The sequence below is a fragment of the Carassius gibelio genome, chromosome A17 (genome assembly GCF_023724105.1).
Source record: "Carassius gibelio isolate Cgi1373 ecotype wild population from Czech Republic chromosome A17, carGib1.2-hapl.c, whole genome shotgun sequence".
Taxonomy (NCBI): domain Eukaryota; kingdom Metazoa; phylum Chordata; class Actinopteri; order Cypriniformes; family Cyprinidae; genus Carassius; species Carassius gibelio.
Window position 1 is genome coordinate 13,149,723 of NC_068387.1, and position 21,653 is coordinate 13,171,375.

At 36.2% G+C, this 21,653-nt stretch overlaps 3 protein-coding genes across 12 annotated transcripts; 1 reads left to right on the forward strand and 2 right to left on the reverse strand.

Annotated features, from left to right (window-relative positions):
• Positions 1 to 10,762: 10,762 nt before the first annotated feature.
• prlh2r (prolactin releasing hormone 2 receptor) lies at positions 10,763 to 12,706 on the reverse strand. Its single transcript, XM_052530564.1, has one exon. It carries the CDS (start codon positions 12,540 to 12,542, stop codon positions 11,427 to 11,429), a length of 1,116 nt encoding a protein of 371 aa, XP_052386524.1. The 5' UTR covers positions 12,543 to 12,706; the 3' UTR covers positions 10,763 to 11,426.
• A 2,519-nt stretch (positions 12,707 to 15,225) lies between these two features.
• On the reverse strand, positions 15,226 to 18,141 carry LOC127933295 (coiled-coil domain-containing protein 32). Its single transcript, XM_052530174.1, has 4 exons — positions 18,004 to 18,141; positions 17,521 to 17,744; positions 17,292 to 17,445; positions 15,226 to 16,341 (listed from the first exon to the last, which is right to left on the reverse strand). Exons 2-4 carry the CDS (start codon positions 17,735 to 17,737, stop codon positions 16,176 to 16,178), a joined length of 537 nt encoding a protein of 178 aa, XP_052386134.1. The 5' UTR covers positions 17,738 to 17,744; positions 18,004 to 18,141; the 3' UTR covers positions 15,226 to 16,175.
• LOC127933294 (protein-L-isoaspartate(D-aspartate) O-methyltransferase) lies at positions 18,137 to 21,251 on the forward strand. Of its 10 annotated transcripts, XM_052530171.1 has the most exons (10): positions 18,278 to 18,576; positions 18,706 to 18,798; positions 18,914 to 19,016; positions 19,132 to 19,236; positions 19,351 to 19,382; positions 19,459 to 19,563; positions 20,067 to 20,187; positions 20,335 to 20,420; positions 20,498 to 20,667; positions 20,768 to 21,251. In XM_052530171.1, exons 3-10 carry the CDS (start codon positions 18,938 to 18,940, stop codon positions 20,778 to 20,780), a joined length of 711 nt encoding a protein of 236 aa, XP_052386131.1. In that variant the 5' UTR covers positions 18,278 to 18,576; positions 18,706 to 18,798; positions 18,914 to 18,937; the 3' UTR covers positions 20,781 to 21,251. The 10 variants fall into 10 exon arrangements, with proteins under 10 accessions (XP_052386124.1, XP_052386125.1, XP_052386127.1 ...); XM_052530164.1 differs by lacking the exons at positions 18,278 to 18,576; positions 18,706 to 18,798 and adding an exon at positions 18,137 to 18,271 and having other exon boundaries at positions 18,830 to 19,016; XM_052530165.1 differs by lacking the exons at positions 18,278 to 18,576; positions 18,706 to 18,798 and adding an exon at positions 18,205 to 18,271 and having other exon boundaries at positions 18,833 to 19,016.
• Positions 21,252 to 21,653: the final 402 nt, after the last annotated feature.

Genomic DNA, 21,653 nt, shown 5'->3' on the forward strand with positions numbered 1-21,653 from the left:
TATGGATTTGACAAGTCTTATATGGCATTTGATACACATTTGTGTACATTTGGTGAATTCTGTATTATTTTTTTGTTCATTAATGTACCTGCGTTCACACCACGAGCTAAATTAGATTCTTCTGCAGTCTTTTGTTTGCATTATTAATGATCCATGTGTAAAATGATGTGGTGTCTCGGAAGCAATAATGATGTTCTTGGTTTTCAGTTACACTAATGTTGTAAGATAAGCACATTTTGATGAAGCCTTGATGCCATCTGTCCAGTGAGCAAGTGCTTTCATTGGTTCTTACAGAATAACTGCAGTTTGTTTTTCCTAAAGCAACAACTGCTCTCTATATTAATCATTTCATTTTGTCTGTTTACTTTGATCTGAAATCATATAGACATGCTAATTCTATTTGGATCGGGAGATGCAGAAAAATGTTTAACACACCTCAGCAATAAAATGTTTTGAGGCATATGAGTAAATCTGGTAAATATACCTGGCCTGACTTATAAATGAATATTTCAAATCCGTTTATTGCAGGAAAACAAATCATTATATAATGCAAATGTTTGACAGGCAGAACTAGCAAGGATTTATTATTTATTCCCAGTCCAGTGCATAAACAAACCCATGACATATTCGCAAACAATTTCAGAGCTGTAATCATATCCTAGGTAATGAAAGAAAACGAAAGGAAGAAAAAAAATTTAATTTTGCAACTCATCCCTTATCAACCAAAACAGTAGAGATTCAAAATGTTTCCATGGCATTCAAATCTGTAAGTTAATTGAGCAGGAATGCAGCCTTATAAATATTCACAAGGCATCAGATTTATTTGCATATCAGTTCTTGTATTTCATCTCGCGTATCGCTGTGACAGACTTGAATAATACACCTTTTTGCTCAGTCCCCTCAAATAAGATCAGTGACTAAAAAAAATAAAAAGAGGCTCTGGATATGAGAAGTGAGAAATATCTCCATTGCTCACATCAGCAGCTTTACAAATGTGTTCCAGTGTTACCTCTGTTCTTCTTTACAGGCTGTTTGCGGTGATGCATGAAATACATTTATGTGCATTCCATCATTGCTTTCTTGATCTTAAAGAAAGAAGGTCTGTTAAAGTAATATATTACACAAAATAATTCAGAGACCACAACAGATGTTTTAGGTCAAAAGTGCTTTTTCTTTTTGTGTGCTTATTCCTCGGTAAACAAAATGCATTTTAGCTGTAATTCTATTAACTGTAATATATTCTATCTACAATGTAGTTTATTCTATTAATATATATTAAAATATTCATATTTTAAATGAAACAAAACAGTTTTTATGCAACTGTTCAATAAACAGGAAGTTAATACTAAGTAAATTATATGTTACACTCACTATAATATTTTGTCTATTTTTGCTCTGTCAACAGTCAAAAAAGAATCAAGCATTTTGTCTCCTAGCGACCCACAGTATGGCGTTTGGTTCTGGCTGAAGTGGTGTTTGGAGTGAATCAGCTGAACATGTTCAGTCGGCAAAAACAAGCACAGACCAGCACCAAGAGTGGGTTAACACACTAATCTGACAAAACCTGACGAACATGTCTTTGTCTGCATTTGTCAGTGCAGTGTGAAGTTCTGTTTTATTTCTGAATGAATTTGTGTTTTTGAATGAATGATTCAATGACGCACTCATAAAGAAAAGCACTTGTCACAACCCGTTTGTTAAAAATGTAACCTGCAGGAAGACAAAACAATCCTGATAGGTTGGGTAGAATGTGTGAATATGGTCAATAAGACATTCTTCTTGCCCACATCTCTTGTCTCTTGAAATACAGTTGTGTAACCCTAGAGATAAGATTTCTTATGTTGAAGTTTCTTCACTTCCTTCTGTTTACACAGTTTTTTGGACATCTGTCCTGCAGCATGCCTAATCAGCAAAAACAATGTTTTCAAATTCTGTTTAATGCAAAATGTCCAATATCAATAGAATAATTATAGTGTATGGTTTTATAGCCACATATATGCAATAGGTAAAAAGTATATAATAAAAATATACATTTTAGTTTTTGGTATGGTTTTAATTTCGCCATATAGAAGTACTAAATCTTTCATTGCTCATTAATGTTCAGAAAGCGTGGAAGAACACTAAGTGGGCAAAATCAGTATGCTTCTGATAGCTTGAGAGCTTGAGATTGAACGATATGATGGATGTTGCCAGGGAGGAAATGACTTGCAGCTGTTTAACTCTGGATATACTGCACCTGTCTTAGTTTTGAAGCGTGATGCATGAAAGCCATACTAATGACTAACAGTGAGATAAAACTGGATGTGGCCCACTATTAATCTGAACACATAAAATATGATGTACTGTAAACATGTATATAATTACTAGATATACACCCAAATACTTAGATTTACTGGGGGGAAAGAGCACCCAGGAGCAGTTCTTGAGTTTCAAATGATAGTTTTTCTCTGTGAAAAATAGGTTTGAAGCCTTTCTTCCAGCTGCCTGCCTCTTAACTCATCCAATGCAGCTGAGAGTGACCAGAGTGTTTGTAAACCAGACACTGTTTTCTGCTGCTGCATGGAAATGAGATCTCCATCTATAGCAACTCTAGCTTGAATATGAGCTTCTAGCGCTGGAGGTCACTGAACTCTTATGCATCACACATTTGCATAGTAATGAAATACTAACAGGCCTTTTCTATTTCATTTTACTTTACCCCGCTGGTCAGAGAGAGGGGACAATACCTTATCCATCAATGCTCTCAATGCTACTTAACCACTGCTGTGTCATAGATGCTCGGTTGAGCTCCATTTGTGGTTTTAAATTCAAATTCCTGTTAATTTTTGTATAATAGTCTTCATCATTCTCTGATTCTGATTTCATGGTTCAGTGTGTTAAAAACTACCATATTTTAGTAGGTTTTTTATTTATTTTTCTGTAATGACATATGATTACACTATTCCATTGTGACTTATGCAATTTTAATCATGTAATACATGTTTGGATTCTTGCCGAATGAGAAAGTTTATTTGTATAGCACACAAGTCCTTCTGGGAAGTTTCTATTTGACTTGGAAAGTCATAATGATGTTTGAGTCATTTGGTTAAAACAGGATGGTGATGTATTTTTTTCTACGAAAAAAAGTCATGCTTCCACAAAATGATGAATAGAGTGTTTTTGCTTAAAGTGAATCATATATGTTCTATCGCACTTGTACAATACTGTATTTTGTATGATCATCTTAAGTATTTTACCATCAACACAGAGCCAAAATCCATTGCATTCAACATATTTTCCCGTTGACATGCCCTAATCTCGCAGGAAAGACTGAATATTACTTGAACACACATGAACAAAACGAGCGGGAAACTCTGAACTTTCTTTATGCCCTGAGTTTGGGAAGTGTCAGTATGAAAACATGTTGAATGCACTGGATGCAGCGTCTGTATTGATGGTGAATTTGCTGAAATTCAATTAATTTAGATTTATTTACTGTGGAACTATCCAAGGTTTATGTACAATATGGTGATGGTGGTGGTGATGACATGTAGCCAAGGATGGGGTCTCTAACTCTGAAATTGTGCTCTGCATTTCACTCATCCAAGTGCACATACACCGCAGTGAGCACTGAACACACACACACACACCGTGAACACACACCCAGAGCAGTGAGCAGCTGTTGCGATGCCTGGGGAGCAATTGGAGTTTGTTATCTTGCTCAAAGGCAACCCAGTAATGAGGGTGGAAGTGTGTGTGTGGTACCAAGAATCGAACCCACAACCTTCAGGTCCAACTCTTTAACTATTCGGCCACAACTGCCCATATATAATAAAGCAACAGTTCAATTTATAGCACCTTTAACTAAATAAAAACATTTTTAAAAAGTTTAAAAACCTTGCTAATTATTATTTTTAATAGAAAAGGTATATTGCAATCTTGCTCTGACCAGAGTGACATAAACGCACGCGATATTGTAATTACAACTTCCCAAATTGTAAACACAAACTTCCCAGAATGCACTTAAACTTGAACACACCATTAAAGGGAGTTTAGAGTATTTACACTCGTAATCATGACTTTGTGGTCGTGGTCATGTTTGACACATAAAAATGATCTTTCCAAAAATGAATTGAACACACCATAAAATACATTTATAGTTTTTCAAATGTTTGTGAACATCTTGAATGTAATAATAAAAAGTGACTTATCGATCCAGCTTTTTTTCTCTCTCAACAACTACAGATCGGAAAATATGGTGGAGCTCATGTGGCATTGCATGCTTTTAAGTGACACCTCTGACATTCGGCTAGTGACTAATTCAAATAAGTGTCGATTGTCACCTTCTCGTTCTCTCAGCCGACTCTAGGCTAGTCATTAGAGCAGCCTCTAGCCATCGCCGATAACGAGTCGGAATAAATGGGTTAGCCACTGGAGCTCAGCCACTCATTGCTTTTCCTAGAGATCAGGTCTTAATCTGAAGCCATTATGGAGACATTTTCTTGAATCGGAGGGACTGACTGCCAAGCAGAATCATTGTAATTGGTATGAGAAGGGATTCATCAAGACTAAAGCCTGTGTAGCAGGAATGAAACATGTTAATAAAAGCTGCTTGACACTGCAGACAAAAACAGGGCTGGTCAGAAATGGAGGTTGAAATGACTTTCTGAAGTGCACTGATGGCTTCATTTGCATATGGGAATTTGCAGGGAGGGGCCTCTGTCTCTCAAGTGGACAAAAAAGAAAGACAGTAATGCATTTTGTCTAGCAGAGTGTAACATTTATCTGACGTGAGAATGGACTGAATCTGTTAGATTCGGTGCACTTACTGTATGAGCTCAAGAGTCATTATGTAGCGACCTACTTTTTGAACTTAAAAAAAATGCATATGTTTGTGGAGAGTATTTCTTTAAAAGGGTATAACAGGCTTTACAAAAATATTCTCAGGTCAAACTGATCAATAACAGCTAGAGCTGATAGTCGGCCGTCTTTGGCCGCCTTCCCGTTGGCAAAGTGCTCACAAAATAATCAGTAAGAAAAGCATTTTTGCAGCGTGAATGAATTAATATGCTATTTAAACATTGCTTACTCTTTTTAAAAGGACCAAAAGAAACTGGGTTTAACAAAGAAAACCTTCTCCCAACCAGGTTAGGTTCACAGGGTAAGTTACCATGGTGTCTGACTAAGCTTGACTGCTTTTGGTTTGACAAGCAGTACCTCCCATTCTGAAACGGAAAAACCCAGAGTTTACTACACATACTAAGTGTTTTCACCAACTTTCTGAAATGGAACTCCATTCTACTTGCAGCACATTTGTGTTTGCTTGTGTTGTGAGTATTTGCATTGCATGTTGACAAAATGATGTTGTCTTAATTTGCTGGTGCTTTTTTTATTTGCATGTGTTTTCATGACCTCTCTTGGCCATCACACATCCAGCCATTGAGTGACCACATTCTGCTATGTGTCTTGTCAGGGAGGAGAGCATATTACAGTGTCTGACACCATACTTGCAATTTCACATCTCTTTAATGTTGTTGTTGTTGTTATTACTGATCTCTGACTGGCAAAGGGGAACATCATTAGTGCTTACGTGAATAACAATCTCGCTGAAATTACGTTTTGCATTAGCCAGCACTTTTAAATTTGCCATGATGTCCGGTAAACAGTGGACTATGGTGGCTGGTCTCTGTTTTCATGTTCTGTACAATAGAATCGCCAATAACTAGGGCTCTTTCATCATGGGAGAACTAATTTATGTTTTGATCGGAACAGAAAAGAGGTGTTTTGACCCTCAACTATGCTGAGGGTCACACTACAAGCGACATGCATTGACTAAGTGTTATGATCCCATTCATTTCATTGGTGAGCTGGCAGTTTCCGGCGACGCAAGCAACCATTGCTGACCTGATGGGGCATGCCCAGCGCTGCAACAAAGTTTAGAATCCTTCAGCTTAATGCAACTGAAGAGCAACTTTCAGGAGCAACAGCCAATAGGAAAGAAGACTGTTAAGCTCATGTGATCATGCTCCAGTAGTGACTGAATGATGGAGGAGAGGCTGTTTGTGTTTTTGCCATAGATAAATATACGCAATTGAAAAAGACGGGCTCTATTTATCATTAATTTTTGTTTTTATGTATGGATCCAATTTACATTATATATTGCCTCCAATATGTTTGAAGGCCTAATTAACAGCAAGAATACTGATTCCCCAACAACGATGTTACTAGGCATCCAGTAATGAGAACACCAACTAATGACCTCATGACATGCAAAAGTCGCTACTACTGTGAACGCAGCTTCACAGTCACCCAGTAGCCCTGCTGAGGTGGCTCTGTAACCGAAACTGAACAATGTACAGGACTCGCTAAGCCAGTTGCATTCAAAGCCATATCTAAGGCCATTACATCCTAACTATCTTTAAAGTTTGAATGCATGTCTCTAGCTCTGAAATCATCTATGTCAGCCTCACTGTTTCCCAGCATTTATCAAATGTGAATCCCTCGCCACTGACAGAGAAAGATGCACTATACATGTGGCAAGCAGTGCAAGTGACACAAACAGAAGAAGAAACTCGTGAAAAACTCCGAGAGAGTAAAGAAATGTCGCAAATGACAAGCTAACGGAACGGTAACATGCTAGTGGTTTAGATTTAAAAGCAAACAATGTCAGATTAGTTTAGATCAGATCAGAAACAAGTTTGAGAATTAAGTTGTATTTTAGCAGTTTAAACAACAGAGTGATGGTAAGATAGAGAATCCTACAGAAAAACGAAGCTACAATGAGGTTCCGTTGCCAACCTCTAAAATTAATAAATCATAGCATTAATGTTTTTATTTTATATTTTTATCATTTTTTTTTGCATGAACAAACAAGGAAATAGCTGTTTTATCTTGCACTGATTAAGGCAAAGTCTTCATCCATGAATCTTTGATTGCTTGAATGTACTACTATTATTACTGGATATTTATCCAATTATCTAAATTTTACTCCGTTCTGTCAAATCCAGGGCAGTGAAAATATACTTCAAGTCCATGATTCAGCAGTTCAGAGAAAGAATATAAAAAAATTGAGTTCAGCCCTTTGTGCAGTTTCAACTATTGTTAAAATAAAACCTGTGCAGATCGCTATATAGTCACAATGTTGACACTAGCAATCTAGCATGGCTTATGCTGCAAAAGACCTGGTATTAGTATGTGTAGGACAAGCTCCTGATGCACTTTGCAGCAGATCAAGAGAAAGGAAACTTGGAGGTGAAGAGAGGGAGCACTTGAGATGGACCATAATTGATGTCCTTTGGTGGTGAGCATCTCTGCTGAGAGGCTTGTTCTTCACTTTGTCAGATGCCAATTTACTTTTCATCTTTTAAACCCGCCAGGCTCCACAAAAAGCCCTCAAGGACCTCCTCTGTTTTCTTGTAATTCGCATTTAATTTTTTTCGGTTTGCATCTCTTTAGAAGCATACCTGATATACAAAGGAGATTTTTAGATGGGTGTTTATTTACTCACCCTCATGTCTTTTAAAGCCTACATGATGTTTGTTCTTTTTGTGAAACATTGAAGATGTTCATACTGCTCTCTTCACTGCTCTTATTTAATGCTGACCAGCTGTCAGGCTCCAAGAATGACTAAAAGCACCATGATAGATGGACGGACAGACAGATAGACGATAGGTATAGACGTACAATAGATGGAGGGAAAGAGAGGGACAGACAGACAGATGAGTGTTTTTTTATGGATGATTAAAGTCCACTGGGATTGAAACAACAATGTGGATGAGTAAACTCCATTTTAAGGCAAATTTCACAAGTGAAAGAACACCGTGTTGCTTGCAAGTTGGACAGCATGACTATATGTACATATGAAAAAATCTAACGTACAGACGTAATCAAACAGACGACGAACACTATTAACAGCAATTATTATAGCAAACTAATAGCAAAATGTGGTAGTTCTGTATGCTGTTTCAGGGTTAGCATCATCTGAGTTCCTCTGAGGGGTTGGCATCAGGTGTTCTGGATCCAGACTGAAGCTTGTGTACATCCTGACGCAAAACAGAGAAACAAAATAGAGACATAATTATAGTAGCTGCTGTTCCAACCAAGTGAAATTAATTTGTTTAACCCAAGCTAAAGAATAATAATGTGCATATGATCCGATATAACTGCAGTTCAAGATTATGAGGTGAATTATTTGAATGCTGCCTTGGCAAAAGAGATGTTTTTAATCTAGATTTAAACAGAGAGAGTGTGTGAGTTTGGGAGCCAAAGGCGAAAAGCTCTACCTCCTAAAGTGGAATTTGCTATCCTAGGTGGTACCAAAAGTCCAGTATTTTGTGACCTTAGGAAGCGTGATGGATTGTAGCGTGGTAGAAGGCTAGTTAGGTACGCAGGAGCTAAACCATTAATGGCCTTACAGGCAAGTAGTATTTTGTATCTGATATAGAACTTAATAGGTAGCCAGTGCAGAGACTGTAAAATAGGGGTAATAAAGATAAATGCAAATATTGAGACCATGTACTTTTGTGTTATTAGAAAATGAATGCAATGAATATGTTATGAAACACCTGTCTAACAGTGATTTAATTATCTCTTGATTGCTGTCTGATTTGGCAAAGCTGAAGTATGTACTTGGCAGAAGGAATCTGAAGGATCCCTCATCTTGTTAATGTGTACCATTTATTAGTCCTTAGACTCCTGTAGATTACTTGACCCGATACAAAGAAAAAAATCATACATGTGATTCTGAATAAGAAAGCAATCAGAAAGTTTGAGTGTGTAAATGCACCTGTAAGACTTGAATGTATAAAATGAATATGTGATTAAGATTTCAGACTTCAAATGCTTATTGTACAGGATTGTTCAAATCCATTATTGTTATACATCCATTATTGTTTTAATCCATTATCTTTATCTGACACAGAATCCACTAGAACATGAAGGATTGTTGCAGTAACAGCATTTACCTCCTATACTGTAAACACAAATGAAACCATTCACAGTATTTTACTGCTGATTTTGGTTGCAAAATGAATAAATGTATGAGGGCACAGTTAAACAAACTACTGAAAGGAAAACTAAAATAAAACCACTAGATACTAGAAAACCCATCAGTAGTCTAACACTTATGCTTCATCTGTTTTCTTATGCATAACAATATGAAAGCAGCCAAGTGACTAAAACAAAAAAATGAACAGAAGGTGCAGCACATGAAAGCACTTTCATAATACAGTAATAGAGAGTCCGTGGCCTTTTATGCGGCCTGACAGTGTTTTGTGCTTTTCCTTTGAAGCTGGTGAGTAATAATGTCTAAAAACTCGGCAGTGTACAAAGCGCAAACCACACTCACATTCACTAGACTACCTATGCAACTCCATGCTCAATAAATCTAAGGTGAGTTACAATATGTTTACTCTTGCTTTTGGTTTAAGTTTAAGAAGTTAAATTGCATTCATTAGAAATTACTGTAATCGAAGTGGTTTATGTGAGCTCATGAAGTCTAGTGTGTGATTTGTGCTTTTAAATTTAACTGCTTGTTACAGTAATGTGCTCCATGATCCTTTTAAGTTCAGGATGTTTATTGGGTAATTTGTATTTGGCTCATTTACCATCTGCCGAACCAAAGCCAAATGAAGATTCAACATCAGTATGAAAAAAAAAAAAGGATAACATGGATTTTTCAGTAAATTATATGAGATTAAATATACAAATCTCTCTCTCTCTCTCTCTCTCTCTCTCTCTCTCTCTCTCTCTCTCTCTCTCTCTCTCTCTCTCTCTCTCTCTCTCTCTCTCTCTCTCTCTCTCTCTCTCTCTCTCTATATATATATATATATATATATATATATATATATAAATAATTATATTTTAAATACATTTAATGCAGTCTCATAAAAGCGTGTCAGTTATTGGCTGGTGTGCCTTAGATGGCCACCAGAGTTCACAGTGACTTTTTGTTGAGCACATGGATTATTGGTTGTTGTTGCCATGTGCACTCCTGTCTGTTGTCTGACCTCACCCTTCTTATTAATTTGTTACTCCACCTGTATCTCCCTTGTTACCCTCCTAGTTTGTCTCCCTATTTTATTATTTTACTAAGCCCATTCATCATTCATTTATACTACATCTCAATAAAGAAAATAATAATTTTGACCAAACTCACATTTTAGGCATTTTTGCCAGTTTTGTTAGTTTTGTCTGTTTTGCTCTACCAATGCAAATAGTTCCTCAGAGTCACCACAGAGCCTTGAAAGCAACACAATGGTGTTTCATTTCTGAAACAGTGTATTTGAACGAATTGGTTGAATAAATACACCACTTGTCACAATGAATTCATATAACCTGCTGAAATAATAACTGAAAATACCACTCTACTAATATATAGACAGAGACCTTGCCTTGTAAAAAAATATTTTAGTATTTTTATATGCAATGTTTTGGTAGCTCTTTTAAATAAGGTCCCATTAGTTAAAACTATTAATGCATTAACTTACAACAATGAAATACATTTAATATTATTTTGTTAATGTTAGTTAATAATAAAAAATAAAAAAAAGTCCAGCTACATTAAATAACAACAGATTCAACTTTTGATTTTGATAATGTATTTGTAAATGTCGAAATTAACATTACGATTAATAAATGCTTTAGAAGTATTTTATATGGTAGTTTATATTAACTAATGCAATGAACTAATGTTAACAAATGGAACCTTACTGTAAAGTATTAACAGTATTTATATTTAATATTTAAACACTGAGCATTCTCAAATAGGATACTTGAGAATGTATACTATGCTTGCTACACCTTTATTGTGATTCATTTGTGATGGATTACATTGTATTGTATAACAGAGGGTTTTATGTTTCAAGGAAACCTCTAATAGACACTTGAGTGCAGTATTTAACATCAAACAGATGGACATACATAATTAATACATTTCCTTAATGCTGCTAAATGAATACATTAACACAATGAGTGAACAATAGCTTTTTTTTTTCATTTATACCACCCGTGTGTATTCAAAGCTAGAATAAAAGCTTATACAATCACTTTAGACATAACATCATTTCCAAAGTAAGAAAAACAGGCAAACACATTAAGGACCAATTCTCACTATTAACTTGTTGCTTATTAGCAAGCATTTTACTAGCATATTGGCTCTTATTACCCTGTTGAAAAGATACCTAGCCAGCATATGCTGTTTTTTTTTTCAAAACGGATGAGGCTATATTTTTGCAACACTTTGGAATATTCGGGCGAAACGTTTACATATTGACACAAGCATGACCTGAGGGTACATGAGTAGTTTTGGCACAGCACATTCAATGGAGTACATATAGCTTTAAGAACAGAGTCATTGGTTTAACAAATCAGTGTTGATTATGGTACAGAATTTGTCGGTTCAGTTCTACAACATAAACAAGCAACATTTGTGTGCTTTGCGAAATGCTTCAGTCTTGTGAAATCTTGCTAATGGCCATGGGAATGTCAGCTAGAGTGCTAGAAGTATTCAAGCGGAGCATTCGGCTGGAGGTTGTGAAGCTACTCTGAGTATGATGAGGTTTTCTTCTTTGAAATATGTTCTGGCATAGATATGACAGGAACTTGTTGTGAAGAGAAGCATAAATGAAGGGGTTGTAGCAGGCCGAGCTCATGGCTAACAAGTGGCACGACACCTGGATCACATTGACGTGATTCTTGGTCAGTATGGCAAAGTCGGTGTCCAAGTCACGAATGAGGTTGACCACCTGCAAGGGGAGCCAGGAGAATGCGAATGACAGGACAGACACCAGTAGGAGGCGAAATGTCTTGGACCTCTTGCGCCCCCACTTTTCCTGGTTGGAAGGTGTAGCGGCCATGAGCCGAGGCGTAGCTCGGTGTTGCAGGTGACATGAGATTGCACAGTAGGATATGGAAACGGCTGCTAGAGGAACAAAATAAGAAAGGAGCAGGAAGAAACATGAATATATTAGACGACTGAGCTCCTGCCCATGCCAGAACTCCTCACAAACCACCATTTCATGACCTGTCGCACTAAGATCCAGGTAGACAGTGTGCAGAGCAGTTGGGGTGGACATTGCTAATGCACAGAGCCATATGCTGACCACCAACCACATGCAGAAAGCACGACCTCCGCGACGCCGGATTGGGTATGCGACCACCACGTATCGGTCCACCGCAATGGTGGTTAATGACAGAACTGCCGCAAACACAGTCGCGGTCTGCATCAGAGTAACAAAATGACACATGAACTGGCCAAAAACCCAACCGCGCTCATCAAAGGCGTAAAATACAGTCAGGGGAACACAGAACAAGCACATAACCAAGTCAACCAGGGCCAGGTTTCCAATGAGGAAGTTTGTAGTGCTGTGAAGTTTCTTGTTCAGTCCGATGAAGATGAGGAGGAGGAGATTTCCAGAACATGCTACCAGGACGAGCATGGCATACAAAGGGATGAAGAGTGGCTTCAGGTCGATCAGGAGCTGCAGTCCACTGAATGAAGAGGCAGATGCATCTAAAGTCATGTTTTTCCATGATTCGTTATGGAGATAGTACATGTCCATCATGGTATGAAGACAAAACACTGACACCTGTTTAGAAAAAAAGGGACATGTAAATAGAAGAAACAATTATATTGTTCTGTTCAGAAATTATGAATATTAATTTTGTATATTGGTTGTATATTGGCAATATGAATAGAAATAAATAGAAAATTTAACAAAATTGTAATATAAAAATGTATAGCTAATTAACGCATCAGCACCACTGCTTTAGAAAAAAATTATCTGTATTGCTGGAACATTTTTGCCTGAAACAGATTCAGCACTTTGTTGGCTCTAAATGACCTCCATGATATCAGCACAGATCTCCACCGGCCCAGATTGGATGTCCACTCACATTATTTTTGTGTGATTTAAAGTGGAGAGGTCTTGTACTTTTTGTCCGTACAAAAAGGCCATTCCTAATCTATAAAGGAAAGACTTAAAGTAAAGAGCAAAGTAATCTACACCTGGCATACAAACTGATTAAATGTACATACTACAAGAAAATATAGCAAATCTGTGTTCTCTGCCCTCACATAAGTGAAGAGATGTACAAATGACCTCTTAAAGTGATTCTTAGTCAGGACTACAGTACGATAAATGCAAGATTACAAGCAATAGCAAAACACTCTTTCTTCAGTTTCTAAAAGCTACAGTGCTTTAATGTGCAGTATGATGAGTGGAATAAGGAATAAAAAAATATTTTTTAGCAATTTGCATGAAAAGCAATTTTGATTTAATGTCAGTTTCAGTTGTGAAAACATGCCCCTTACTGGGAATATTAATATAAAGCATAGGACAGTTCTACTGAAACATCTGAATAAACAATCACAAGTGAAGTGTGGCCAAGCATGGTGATCCCTACTCCAAATTTGTGCTCCGCATTTAACCCATCCAAGTGCACACACACACACACACACACACACACACCGTTAACAGCCATATTGCTGCTGCGTCTGGTAAGCAGTTGGACAATGGACAAAAGATAAATGGCCTGTGCTGATTAGTTCACCTAATGGATTCATAATACTAGTGTAAGTGTGTTTCCATTATTAATGGACCGTTATGGGCACTCTGAACATGCAGAAGAACACTGTGAGACTGAAAGTCCTGTATGTTACTTTCTGTCAAACAGCCTACAATATGATCTTTTCTGAACATGATGCTACTGCTTCCCACCAGACCGTATGAACAGCAGCTCAAGTCTAAATGAAGAAGACAGCAGTTACATTACTCAGATCATTCTCTCCTCAGAGAGGTTATTTAACAGTTGTTATGGGGGAGCCAGTCCCCACAAACCTAAAAGATTGATTCGGTTCAATAATGAGAGCTTGTCCTGACTTAACATCCTATGGTAATAAATGAGGAGTTTAGAGGACGAAAAACTCTATTTGATGTATGAAATTATGATAATTGAGTAGCAATTATTAAATCTAATCCATTAAATGCATGTTACTGCATGTTTTATATATGTATATATATATATATATATATATATATATATATATATATATATATATATATATATATATATATATATATATGTATGTATATATTTACATTTAGGACAACTATCCAACAAATTTATTTTCTGCAACTAAAATCTCTGTGCAATTTAATTAGCCTGCCAATTAAAACATTATTTCAGCACACACAGTATAATTTCAGTTCATGCTATATATATATATATATATATATATATATATATATATATATATATATATATATATATATATATATATTCGAAAATAAATAAAAAAAAACCTTTCCTCACCTTAGTCCTTTGATCACTTCTTCAGTGGATGCTGCATGTTCCAAGAGCATTTAGTTTAAAGATACAGGTAAGACTTCTTCCCAGAATGGTTATTAAATACAACCCACGTAAATGTCCTCCTCAAAACGTTCGCAAGTCGTGTATATTGAGCTCTCAGATCGCTCAGATGACTGGAGATTTCCCTCGACACGTCAATGCGCACGAGTGCGAGGACCCTTCAGTAACGACCAGCCTGCTTGCGTTGTTCCAACATTTCACAGACCTTCACTTCGGCTAAATGGATAATGCAATCAGATCATTCAAACGAATTAAATGTAATCAAATAAATAAAACCAATTCAATTCAATAAAATAATAAAAAAATAAAATAATTATAAAAACAAACGCATTAAAGAACAATTTAAAATAAAATAAAAATCGAGCACTGCTTCATTTTACCCGATTAAGCATATTTTTTGTATTATTTAAATATTCTTTCTATTAGTAATGAACCACTCTTACAAAAAATGAGACACCTAATAAACGAGACATTGCCTTTTTTTCCTGGTTCAGTATACTGTGCTTAATTATTATAGCTTAATGTGTATCACAGGGTGAAAGGAAAACTACTGAGCTTGATCAATATATATATTGTACACACAACAACTTACGATGTTGAGGAAAACTGAATACTAAAATGTCAAAGTAAATCAAGTCATTCACTCATGTAATAATTTTTTTTTTTTTTACAATGTACTCGAACAATATGAATAATTTGATATATAATAATAAAAAAAAATTAACCTGTAGAATAAAGCAATGATGCTTTAACAGTGTAATGACGGGAATACCCTGAAGTGCTGCTTCATTCATATTTAACAACAGTGACATCTGTTGGTTAGTGCTGGGCAAAAATATCAGCGTGCATCACTACAAAGGTCACACAAGAATCTCATTATAGCTCCTTCATAGCTTTTATTGTCTTTTCAGAATTAAGTGTAGTTACTAACATGTTTAGAGACAATAGGCACATTACACTTAACATTCTCTACTAATGTTTAATTTAGTGGTCATCTTTTCCACTGCACTGACCTACATGTTTGACTTCAGAGGAATGTTCACATACATGACAGATATTACATTATCATATCATATAAATATGCATGATTTTTTTTTTTATAAATGTATGGTCTGTGTATGTTTTAATTAGTGTATGACAACAGTACAGGACAGTAGCAACAAAAAAAAACAACATTTAAATTCAATAGTAAATAATTAAACTCATTTGAAAATACATGTTGAATGCTCCATGATAACATGTAGTCAAGTTTGGACTGGGTTTAGATTATGCTTGTACTTCTCTTAACAAATCAGATTTCTGCTTTTGCAGAGCATGCTCCTTGGCAAGTCAATTTTATCAAAGAAAGTTTTTATTTTTTTAAATTCACATTTCTTTCAGTTATGAAAATATGAGGATACAAAAATGAATCTAGAGTTGAAACCAGATTGAGAGGCATGCGCAACCAAGGAAACCTTGATTTAAATGCGTATCAAATGTTCCCATTAAAGGATTACTTCACTTTCAGAATAAATAAAAAAAAACTGATAATTTACTCACCCCCATGTCATCGAAGATGTCAGTTTCTTCATTCACAAAGACATAAAGGCTTTTTTTTTTACCTTAAAAAAACCTTAATTTCTTTGTGACTAAATCAGAAAGAAATAAAAATCTTGGATGACATGGGGGGGGGGGGGGGGAGTAAATTATCAGGAATTTTTTTATACTGGAAGTGAACTAATCCTTTTAATGGATCACAATATTTAGTTGCTGTCCACAACAAGACCCCATATACTTCCCCTAGCACTGCTGGTCAGCACAGCAAACAGGTTATTGCTGTGATAAGGTTATTTCTCTGGGTTTGGGCACTCATCCTCCTCACTTGGCTTGTCAGATTGGGTTGAGCTGGCAGGAGCCTCGCTGTTCTGTGTGGGTAAGAGAAGGTACTCCAGCTCTTCTGCATTGATGGCCACCCTTTCAGGAGACAGCCAGCGCTTGAACTGCTCCAGAGCACTGCAGGATACACAAGACCGAATAATAACACGCAAACCCAAGAGCTAAATGACCATAGAAATGAATGCTTTTTTTTTTTTGTTTCATCAGCAAAGAGAAAAAACAATCTTCTTAAATCATCTGGATTTCTGAATAATAGCCTAATCAAGGTCATTCATGGAAAAAATATCTTTACAATAATAATATTCTAATTAAAATTGTGCATCTTCAGAGGACCTCAGTCAGGACCAATTACAGCTGTATCATCACCATTCCCTACTTGCACCAGAGTGCGCTTCTTATCTAGCTAAGCAGGTGTTAGCATACTTGCCATGGGTGATGTTGGGTCACAGACGCAATCCAAGAGTAAGACAACAACAGCGTGGTCCAAGAAGAATAAATTAAGTATTTTAGATTGGCCAAATTCAGAGTCCTGACCTTCCTCTGACATGTTATTGTGTAATCTGAAGTAGATCATTCTAGTGAGAAATATGCTGAGACTGGTGTGTGGGCAGAATGATCCTTAAAAAATCTCAGCATTTTCAGACAAGAAAGATTTTTTTTTTTTTTTTTTGAATGCTCTCATGAAGTCTTAAAAAAAAATATATTCATATTGTGAAATATTACTACAATTTACAGTAACAATTTACTATTTGAGTATATTTAAAAATGTAATTTATTGCTGTGATGGCAAAGCTGAGTTTTCAGCAGTCATTACTCCGGTCTTGAGTGTCACATGATCATTTAGAAAGCATCCTTAAATGCTGATTTGCTGCTCAAGAAACATTTATTATTATCAAGGTGGAAAACCATTGTGCTGCTTAATATTTTATGGAAATGGTTATAATCTTTTTTCAGGATTCTTGGATGAATAGAAAGTTGAAGTGTTATAATATGTGTAGACATTCATCCCATCTGCAAAAGTTATTGTTCAAGATGCCTGAGAGCAACAGAGCTCCTCCGTACAGTACCTCTGATCGAAGCTCCCTTCCTGGAACAGTTCTGAGGTTTGGGCATCATGAAGGAATCGATCCCAGCACTCCTTTTTAGCCTGGGACAAGGAACGGAGCATTTCTCTTGATGTTATGTCATTCGACTGTCCCTTGATCCTCTTTAATCGATTTTCTGTAGCAAAATAACATGCTCTTAGAAATCTGATCAACAGGCCGAATTGAATAAATGGAATTTCCTGTAACTTACCTAAACTGGCAATGTAAACCTCAGAGTCAGCCATTGGTTCCCATGGGCTGAAAGAAGCTCTGGGAGAGTTTGTCTGAGGGTTTCCTGGAGAGGAAGGCTCAAATGAGTCTGTAAATAGTCCCACATCCTGTTCCTGAGGCTCTGGCAGACTGGAGCAGATCTCAGTCCACAGATCTCCACTAGATCGGACCGCATGGGTTTCGAAGTCGTCAATCATCACGTTTCTAGCGATTAAAGCATATTTGAATGAAGATTATAAACAATCTGCAGCGACATGCGTGTTGTAAACACAATGGATATCAACATTAATGGTTTAAAAATGCAAAGACAGGCCTGTCAGTTTTCTATATAGGAAAAATGTTTAAGTTTGAACAGCGACCGTTGTTTACAAAACAAGGTATCAAAAGATTGTTGACATTACGTTACTAGGTCTCAAGCAAACCCATATAATGGAGCATAGAAAATTAACAAAGTGGTGCTTACCTTAAAGTACAATGGTCTCAGTGCACTCTAAAAGGAGAAAAACATGCACGCATTAGCATTTAACATCCATCCTTATCTCTTGCTGTGCCTTCGCTGCTGCTGTGCTGAGCAGCAAGTAACTGAAGGATTTACCCGCCGATTTTGATTGGCCATTACACCTGTCCGTCAATAACTCCGTGAATCTGATTGGTCGTAGAGATGTGTTTGGAAACGCTACTTCCGCTTACCTCTTCAGCGCGTTGACATCGGGTAGAAATTTACGAGAAAGGTTTTTGTTTTGTTTTGATAGTTATGTACTTGTCATTTATATACACCTATTTAGTCTCTGTTACCATTTAAAACAATCGTATGCTAACATGTAATGGAGACGCTATTGCTCACTGATAGTTTTGGTTGTGCGTTAAACTACGTACAACATTTTTAAAGTCCAGTTTGTTTCGAATATAATAATATTGTGCTTTTATTGTGTACTTGATGTCCGGCGTATGAAATTAAGGTCAGGTCAGATTTTCAGGTTTGTTTACCTGAATCAAGGACGCATTTTGGATTCACTGCTCTGAGGTTCAAAGACAGGTTGATCCATATCAAAGCTATTAAAATTAATGAACAAACTATATTGTGTGCATCACAAATTCACTTACTTTTTTTGGTTTACACAAAATTAAATGCATATACGTTTTTACATCTGTTGGGGGTGCTTAGGTTTGCTGCTTTTAGTTAGTCTCCCAGCTTGTTAAGGCTAGCTGGATTTGAAGGGGTTTTAGGGACGTTGAAGACCAGCTTGACTTTAAAAGTGTAATTGGTTTAAGTTGGTAATCTTTTTCAGCAGGGTAAGTCTCTGTACGTCAGAGTGAGTTTACAGACTGTCCGAACTTGGAAGTTGTTGAAATCCAAACATCATTTGCTGCAGACAGTGCTTGTTAAGCAATGCCCTATGGGTTTGCTGCTCTCCAGAACCATGGCATGGATCTCTAATGGCAAAACACATATAGAACTCATCACTCACTTAAGAGGTTAGTAAAGAGATAATGACATAAAAACAAAGATTAGATGTTATTGTACATCTCAATACACAAAAGTTATTTTATGGACAGTAGTAAAGAGCTTAATGTTTTCCTTCTGTGATAGATCATGAAGTTATTCGCAGTGACAGAGTGTTTAATGCCATGCTTGCCACTGATCGAGGGATTTATTCCAGAGACCACCCTTATGCTGATTCTCCCCAGTCCATAGGTGAATTTTATAAATCAGCAGGCATATTATATTGGTCTGAATTTGCGAAGCAAGCTAGAAAGAAAAAATGCAGTGCCATTTTTCACTCACACTGGGTTTTTTTTTTCTACAAAGGATACAAGGCTACAATTAGTGCCCCTCATATGGTAGGTCTGGCAAACACTTTTAAAATAGTTGTTACTGTTATATTTAATATGCAATAATCAAAGGCATGAAATGTAGCATGCACATGCTCTGGAGGTCCTCAGTGACAAGTTAACAGAAGGAGCTTCAGCCTTGGATGTGGGTTCAGGAAGTGGATATCTCACTGCATGCTTTGCCAGATTGGTGAGTGCTATTTTTTTTTTTTCAGGATGTCATGCAAGTTTTTAATATATAATATTTTTGTGTTTGAATTTTTTTTTTCTTGACATTTTTTCAATAAGAAATATAATGCCTGGCACACCCAACTCATCAGCGCTTGGGATGAAAGTACAAGATAAACTAAAAAAACTTTCATGTTTAATTATATTTTCTTCTAATTATTTGCAACATGAATATATATATATATATATATATATATATATATATATATATATATATATATATATATATATATATATATATATATATATATATATATATGTTGAAAATAATTAGAAGAAAATACAATTCTACGCCAACATGAACAATCATTACACAAATCTATATAACATATTATATGACAGAATGTAATATTATATATTTATCATATTTTTGCATGTTTTTTTTATTATTTTACATAATTATTTGATTGAATAAGATCTAAATATTGCTGTATTACATTATATTTTGCTATGTTTATTATACAGGTAAGACCCTCTGGAAAAGTAGTGGGAATTGACCACATAGATGAGCTGGTGCAAGCCTCTGTGAGAAATGTCCAGGCGGATGATCCAGAATTGCTTTCCTCTGGACTTATTAAATTAGTGGGTGAGGGATTCAAATAATATGCTTTCTTGTATGTTGAAGCGCAAACATTCTCAGTGGTCATGTTTATGTCATTGCTAGAGACATTTCAAGAATGCTTTAAAAAAAACTTGTTTTTGTGAAATGCTTTTCTTTTTTTTCGCCTCATAGTGGGGGATGGACGGTTGGGTTATCCTGATGAAGCCCCCTATGATGCTATTCATGTTGGAGCAGCTTCTCCTACACTCCCTAAAGCTGTATGCACATAATGAATTAGACGTAATTGTTATTCACGTAGCCTGCAGTAGTCTTATTTAAACATATGCATCAACAGCTCCTGGAACAGTTGAAACCAGGTGGGAGACTTATTATGCCTGTGGGCCCAGAGGGTGGAAACCAAGTTCTGGAGCAGTATGACCGTCAAAGCGATAGTACTTTCCTCAGGAAAGCACTGATGGGTGTGATTTACGTCCCACTGACAGACAAGCACCACCAGTGGCCAAGGTATGCTTCCAGTCCTTATGAGATGAAGCAGAATAGAGTGATTTGTATTGTACTGTAGCTCATCACATCTGTGGGGCTGTTGATTTGTTTCTCTCCCCAGTGACGGGCTGTGATTGCAGTATGGATGCCCCTGCAGGAGATGGCGCTGGTGCTGCGGTTCAGAAAGCCCTTAGGGCTGAGGGACTGCTCTCATCCCATCTCCATCTGCTGCCTAGCAACATAATCTTCTAGATCATTCTGATTCTTGACTTAAAACTGAAGTTCAAATGCAGTAACTGCTAGAGGACTGAGGTGTCTCTTCACTTAAACTGTGTAAGCAAGAACTTCCATATCTAAGGCTTGTAAACTCTGAATGCTTCATAAGAGGGTGTGCTATGCTTTAACATACTATACAGCAAGAAGCAATCACAATAGAGTACAGTTATATGTGGAAATGTAACTGCTACCATGCTACTTTTGATGAATTATTTTGATGTGACATTACAAAGCTATATGCCAAGACTTAAATAAATTGGAAACAAAAATACTTTTAGCTGTTGAAATTAAAAAACAAGGTATATTAAAATAAAAACTTATTCTCTTTCTTTTGTAATCTGTGCAATATAAAGAAAAAGTTGCTGTTGTCTAATCAGTTGTGTGATTTTAAATTTGATTTTAATGAATCTACTTGTTAAATGTACACAATTAAATATTAATATTATGCCTTGTTTTTTTCTCAAATTAATAAAGTTAAGTATACTATGATTTATGAACTACCATCAACTATTTTTTATCTTAGCCAAGAAGTGTAAAAATACATAGAACTGCATTAAAATAAGAAGAAAATATAAAAGTAAATGAACATATACCTTGTGAAGGGATATGAGATTAATGGCCAGTGTCATTAGGAAAAATATGACCACCTTTTGCCCCCCAAAGAGGAAGCTAAAGATGAATTAACTTGTGTAAAGTTTATATATGTCTTAAATATAGCTGTTAATTGATTT